Raw genomic sequence first — 7350 nt, forward strand, 5'->3', positions numbered from 1 at the left:
GAAGGGACTCATGTGAAAATTAGACAAGGTTGCTGTCTCTGCTGAAATGGATATGCTTCACATGCTGGCCTTCACAAGTGAGTCTACATTCTGTTTGAGTTGATTTAATGGTGTAACAACAATTTGAATCCCAGGTTTCAAGAGTAGTGGCATCCAGAAGGTCATGGTCTTCCCCAATGACATGCTGGTGATGCACACTATGTCCCGGTCTTTCTGGATGAATGCCTTGGCAACTTTCATCTGCCAAAGACATGGCCATTTGCCAAAACACTCTTGTGTGACCTGTTGTATCTCGCTGAAACTAGGGGTTTTGGAAGGTTGTTTGGACATGTGCAAGGCATAGGCTAAAATAATTAACTTTATTGCCATTCCAACTACAGTATTTTTAAGTGTCCACATGTCATCGGCAGTGATGTGCTGCTGTGGCTGGCAGTGTTTACAAATGTTATCTGCCAGCTGCTGCTGAGAGGGTGAAGGATTAAAGTTGTGCTGGGTTTGAAAAATTGTTTGTACCACGTGATCACTCAAAATCCTAATACTATAGTACTACTAGCTTCACACCCATTGTGCCTTCAGCATAGGAAGCAAACAGAGCGCTTCGCGCTCCTTTTTGGCTTCCTGGCCTTGGCTGCATCCTAGCATGTGCAATAAATAATTGATGAAAAATTGAATGAGAGAACAGGGGAATGGAGGAACAGACCAAAAGTGCTCGCTCCACTGAGCGCTCACACCTTTGGCCCATTCCCCCATTCCCCTGTTCTCTCATTCAATTTTTCATCAATTATTTATTGACATGTGCTGCACTCGAACGGGCAACTGTATCAAGTCAGAGCTCGAAAACCCGTGACCAGGCCACGCGAGAAAGCCATGCAAGATTCCCAAAAAGAGGTTTAAGTGAGCTAAGCATTCCTAAGCGCATCTAAGCGTATCTAAGCATATCTATGCAAAGCCACGCGAGCTGGCAAGACGATTCCCACCCATCACATCCTACTTTATAGACTAGCTTCACACCCGTTGTGCCTTTGGCTTCCTGGCCTTGGCTGCATCCTAGCATGTGCAATAAATAATTGATGAAAAATTGAATGAGAGCACAGGGGAATGGGGGAACAGACCAAAAGTGCTCGCTCCACTCACACCTTTGGCCCATTCCCCCATTCCCCTGTGCTCTCATTCAATTTTTCATCAATTATTTATTGACATGTGCTGCACTCGAACGGGCAACAGTGTTAAGTCGGAGCTCGAAAACCCGTGACCGGGCCACGCGAGAAAGCCACGCGAGATTCCCAAAAAGAGGTTTAAGCGAGCTAAGCGTTCTTAAGCGTTCTTAAGCGAATCTAAGCATCCCTAAGCGCGTCTAAGCGCTCCTAAGCGTTCCTAAGCGTTCCTAAGCGCATCTATGCGAAAGCCACGCGAGCTGGCGAGACGATTCCCACCCGTCGCATCCTACTTTATAGATCGGCACCCCACAGAAGTCGGCAGTCACGCAAATGTCACTATAAGTCACGACATGTCACATAGGCCGATTTCAAAGACCGGCAGTCAAGCAAGAATTCGGCGTGAATATTCAAATATTTGAACGAGTATTAACTAGTAGATATATCTAAGTATGAGGGCAACTGTAGTTATAAAATTGAGTGGATGTGTAGGAAGACCATGTACATTAATATTGTATGGATGCTGCACCAGTCAGCAACAGTTTCCTCCTGTGCAGCAGATAATAATTGCTGACTCTCGTGGGCATGCCGACGAGGCTCCTGCACTCCCAAACGTCGATTACTCAGTGTCTGGCATGATACTAGTGTCTGACAAAGCTCGCAGCTTTCCTCGTCTACCGCCGCTAGATCTGCGAATGCACTGCACCCAACACCAGTCGGCACTTCCAAAGTTGGTGTATGCAGTTTGAAACTCCATCACGGCACATATCAGCAGGTGACATTTCTGCGTGACTTCGGCACATTCAACTATCTCATTCAATTCTTCTTCAATCATGGTCGTTCGACCTCGTAATTAGTTGTATTAGCGAGAGAATAATAAATATGTTGAGAATTTTGTGTTGAAGTAGCTAGAAATACGAGTTTTGTGAAAGTGCCGACTTCTGTGGGGTGCCGATTGCAGTGGAAGGGATAGTAGCAGTAGTCCGCCTTCACCCTCAAAGCAGAGGTAGGTAGGAGCCTGGACTCAGTGTAGCGCTCGAGAATGTGGATGAAATATCCAGCACATAATGCTATTTTTTGACGCACGAGTTAAGATGAGAGATGTCAACAGATGTTATTAATGAAATATCGAAAGACACTACAAGACAAGAAAACGAATGGAATGAAAATTATTGCCTATGTACTACTCACTATGCACTTGGACCATCAACGGGCGAATGGGACGCACAAAAGAGGAACACTACGAAACGATCCCACCATGTACAGTTCTTGATATATTTCGTCTTGTTGCTAGCTTGTTCCGGCTGCTGAGCGATGTGTAACACCTGCACAGACATCTTCAGACACTAGCCATCGGCAACTCGCCGTAAACAAGACATACCTGGTTGTCTTGTTGCGCAGCAACTTCTACAACATGAGAACTGTGAATAGAGGAAGTACTAAGCCCTGGGCGTTGTTGGAGTTCGATTGGTTCGTCAGCATCGAGCTGTAAGGGATGGAAGAGTGGTGGAAGGCGGACTTGAAGCGTACGTGGACTCGACTCCCGGAAGGGTGCAAAAGCACTGCGGCGGCGATGCACAAGGGGATGAGGATGGAGAATGCTGCTAGCGGGGAACTGGGCGTATAAGTTACTACATGAACCAGCAAATTGAGATAGTGGTTACATACAGGATCACAGTCCTGCAAGTCATCAAGTAAGTCTGGTAGTTGAAAGGGGGCTGGATGTCGTGTAGCATCAGCCTAGAACATTGATGTCACAATCAATGTTAAGATCAAGAAAGGCAAACGTACTAGTACATCCGAGAACGACTTCTGCTGATGGAATATTAGCATACTGTATTTTTGAAAAGCCTTGAGATACACACCTCCCTTTTGAGTCCAGATTGTTGTGCCTAAACCATCGTGAATGAGATAGCGAGTTGGAGTAAAGTTGGCACTCACAGGTATGGACAGGAGGTTTTCTAGGCCAGCGGCTTTGAGAATGGCGTGAATGTTCCACACGTACGCGTTTTCATCAGCGCAAGCCGTGGATAGCATCTTTCCATCGGCAGAAAAGGCTGCATACTCGACGTCCTGTTCGTGCTTGAGGGGTAGACCGATAGAGAGGTTAGTGTCCAAATTCCAGAGACGTGCTGTTCTGTCCCATGATGCACTCGCAAGAAGGCGGTCATTGCGAAATAAAGTGATGGCCTCAACAACCTGTTGGTGACCCTCCAGAACGGCGATCTCGTGCCATGTGGCAGTGTCAAATATCCTAAGCGAGCCATTCCCTGAGCCGGATATAAGCTTATTTTCATCCGAGGTCCAGGCCAAGCTCCAAACCGCGTATTCGTGTTTGACTGTTGAGAGCAGCTTGCCCGTTTTTGCATCCCAGATTTCGATTCCATCTTTGTTGTATCCTCCTGTCGCGATCTTTGTTGCCTTGGGTGAGTAGCTCACCACGTATACCGACTCGTGTCCCGTTTGGATTGGATTCAAACCCTGGACTATCAATGGTTTGCCACTCTCAATATCCCACACTCTTGCCGTCCCATCCGCGGATCCAATCACAACCTGCACACCATCTGGACTCCAGCATACCGAGTTGACATCTTCACTGGGCTCTTTCCATTTCGTGATGACCTTCCTTGTCTCAACGTCCCACAACCTCACTGTCCCGTCAAGATAGCTGCTGGCAATAGTGCTGCCGTTTGGAGACAATGCCATGCTCCATACTCCTATTTCATCCCCCTCATCCCGCCAATCTTCGCCTATTTGTGTACAGTTCTCTAGGTCCCATAATCGAAGTGAGCCATCTCTCGAACATGTGATGATGCTCTGCCCACCGGGCAGGTGCGCAACGCCTCGGACCAGCTTTGTATGGCCTCGCATTGTCTTTTGTGTTCTTATCATCGATGCCCTTTTGATCTTAGCAGCCGTGGAAGACATGGTCGGCGCACGGGGGTTATCAACTAAGGACAATTTGGACTATACGTGCGAAAGCAACTTGTTGGGGTCTTCAAGCAGCTTGTCGTTGTCTTTCAGGCAACAAGATCGTCGGTGAGCCAATAAGTCTATATGATTTCTCCTGAGTGAGTGTTAATTGACGTGCATAAGGCATTCCTCACGAGAGGGTTGGACACAGAGACAGACTTCGGGACGTCGTCCGCAGCAGGTTTTCGATACTGGTTCTCCAAAGTTTGCAAGAAGCCTCTACGAGGATCCTTGATACCATTCAGCACGTATTCCTTTTTCACCCAGAATGTAACTTACAACAAGCCCCACTTAGAACAACTAGACACGGACTCAATCTACGCAAGATCGAGATGGAGGGCTGGTAGTTAAGACAATGGACTTGCAGCGGGCATTTAATTTTGGGGCGAGAGATCTGCACAAGTATTTGTTGATGTCTTCTACTGATGTGCATATTCCGCGTTATCCTCGTGTTCTCATCACAAACGAATCGCCCCGGGCCACGACTTAGCCACGTGCGTCCCTTCGCACCTGTTTTTCCCTTGGATCCTTGATGATCCGATTCATCTCCGCTCTCCGCATACGCGGTTTCTTCCAGCTGTCGGATAAGTAAATGTTAATCATGTAACGACGAGCATCAGATTCTCCGGGCGAGCATTTGTGCTTGCCCCATGTCTGCCATCGCAGAACATCACTGAGCTCTTTCTTTTTCACACTTCACTACTCCCTTTAGACCAATACATGCCGCTCTTCCCGCCTTTCAACATATTCAAAGCTATTTCCCGTGTAGAGATTTACGAGGCCTACCGCCCGCCGTCTTTTCTTGGACGATCGACGATTAGGGCTGGAGAATGTTACGTGCTACGTGCTTCTAACTGAATGTTTACCATTGCTCCCTAGTCCCATCCCTTGTGTCGTAACGCACCTTAACATATTTGTTTCAACGAAGATTTGTTCACGAACGTCCTAGCTGCACCCAAACATCCATTGTAATTTTCTACAAAGGTGTGTTCTATTTATATCCACAGTCAATGGTATTTGCTACGCAGACAAATCTCCCGAGTAGAGGACACCGGAGATATATTGTTTTCACAAAGTCCAAGAGGATGTGTCGTTGGTGGGCAGAAAGTCAAGAGCGTGATGAAAAAACACGGAGGCGGATGTGATACGATACCTCGACACAGAGATGGAAATGAAGTCCGAGGCAAGGTGCGTGAATGCTCCATTTAAAAGAAATGCGCTTCTTATATTCTCATTCGCAGGCTGCTCAACAAATCGTGGAAACAAATATCGGGTTCAGAATGCTTGCTTCTACGAGGGTAGCGATGCGTCGACTGTGACTGATACCCCTTTGACAGCCATCATCAAGAATACGAAGCACACCATATCTTGCGAGCTCAGAAACCATGGAACAATGCGCTTGATCGTATGTTCAAGTCTTTCTAGAATCGGTATGTCCTCACTTGGCTCCAACGGCTGTGGCGTTTGAAGGGTCTTCGGTCTTGCCTGGTTGTTTTATCCGAAGGGCAGAAAATTACAGACGTATGCTGACTCCCCATTATTTCTGGAATTGACCACCTGACATGCGCACATGGGAACGCCTCATTGAAGCTGCAGGGTCATTTCAGTCCCGGGTGTGAAACTGTCATATTTTGTATGGTGGATGATATCTCTTGTTATCGTGCATTGATATTTTTCTTCGCCTGGTACTTATGATAGATTATTAGTATACGACAAACTTGTACAGCTGACTTCATCAGGGAAATGTAATTCACTACAGAGTGCTACAGAGCACTCTGTAGCACTCTGTAACACAATCCAATCCACTGATGTTACACGGTAATTACTGTGGATCGCCAGGTATTACCATAGAAAGGAACTTCGTGATGAAATATGTTCAGGGTTCACTGAGCCGACGAAGGAAATTCGTAGAGATACACCTACAGATCCTAATCGCGATGTTAACTGAAACACATTCTAAATCCTGATATGTCGTTACTCTAACAATCCAAATACAACCTAAGCCTGGTTGGTTGCTGTGATTGTAGAGATGTCAACCGCAAGGTAGCCATTTAAGACGAGTTAGGCAAATCTGATGACGAATGCGAGCGACATCTGCCTGCATATGTTTCGAGCGTCGTGAACTTTGGGAGATGACAGATAGAGCGGGGAACATGAGCACGGCAATAAATTGATTAGCACTTCTTGGCACTAGGCGTTTGGTGTGTTCGCGCGATCCCTTAACAGACGGGTTAGCGACTTAGTATGGAATCATGAATGAATATTAACTGGTGTTGATATAGTAGCAAAAGCTACATCACACTACACTCGATAAAAATATTGACTACGTGCTGTGATGAGTCTCGTCGGTGCCAGGACTGCCATTGTTACCAGGAGACACGCAGCAAATAAACAACACCACGCGAACCCACGGTTTTTGGTTCTTGATGCGCCTGGCCATTTCACGAGCAGTGTCAGGCTGACGAGCAACAAATATGACCTGCACAGCAAACATTGGACCCAGCAATTACAACAGGCAAGAAAGACGCACCTCCCTGTCCCGCATTGTAGCAACATCGACAACATGAGGACTGCAATAAAAGAGATAATTGGCCCAGGGCAATTCTGGAGTTCGATTGCTTCATCGACGTTGAGTGGAGAGCGGAAGAGTGCTGATAGGTAACCTATTGGTGCACCTGGACGTGGCCCCGAAGGCATTTGGGATTACTGAGGTTCGGTTGCTTCGTCGGCGTGAAGTCAAGAGCGGGGAAAAGTGAGGACAGATGACCGAGGAGCACCTGTGGATTTAATCGCGAAAGCATCAGTTCGGATATATCATCAGTGCCAGTATTTGACGGAGAGCGAAAGATTGAGGATAAGCGATTGAGGAACGTGACTCCAAAGGCAATAGAGGTTGCTGAGTTTCGAGCGCTTGATTAGGTCGAGAACGGCGAAGGAGGGAGGCAAAGCGACCAAGTAGTGCAGAAAACTTGATATGGGTACCAGGTGTTGCGGAGGACTAAGTGGATAATAGTCAGGACTAGAACTAATTAGCAGAAATATTAATGATACACGTGAGTATCGGCTTGCATATCATCAAAAAAACCTGGTGAGAGTTCACCTGCGTCACCGAACTGGCCGAAACCTCGCGTAGCATCAGCCTGGAATGTCGACATTGTTATCATGATTGACGAGGTTGATAAATACGCCACGTACCTCCAAAAACGACTTGTCTTGTATGTCT

The 7350-nt window shown here is 46.9% G+C and overlaps 2 protein-coding genes across 2 annotated transcripts; both read right to left on the reverse strand.

Moving 5' to 3' along the window:
* Nucleotides 1–138: 138 nt before the first annotated feature.
* Nucleotides 139–291, reverse strand: BJ212DRAFT_1237273 (uncharacterized protein; the record flags this gene model as incomplete). Its single annotated transcript, XM_041329550.1, has 1 exon — nt 139–291. A coding segment is annotated over one exon (153 nt), but the record flags the coding sequence as incomplete, so codon positions are not given.
* A 6078-nt stretch (nt 292–6369) lies between these two features.
* BJ212DRAFT_943701 (uncharacterized protein) lies at nt 6370–7043 on the reverse strand. Its single transcript, XM_041344408.1, has 2 exons — nt 6658–7043; nt 6370–6606 (listed from the first exon to the last, which is right to left on the reverse strand). Exons 1-2 carry the CDS (start codon nt 6822–6824, stop codon nt 6429–6431), a joined length of 345 nt encoding a protein of 114 aa, XP_041184785.1. The 5' UTR covers nt 6825–7043; the 3' UTR covers nt 6370–6428.
* Nucleotides 7044–7350: the final 307 nt, after the last annotated feature.

The sequence above is a fragment of the Suillus subaureus genome (genome assembly GCF_016647635.1).
Source record: "Suillus subaureus strain MN1 chromosome Unknown BJ212scaffold_617, whole genome shotgun sequence".
Taxonomy (NCBI): Eukaryota; Fungi; Basidiomycota; class Agaricomycetes; order Boletales; family Suillaceae; genus Suillus; species Suillus subaureus.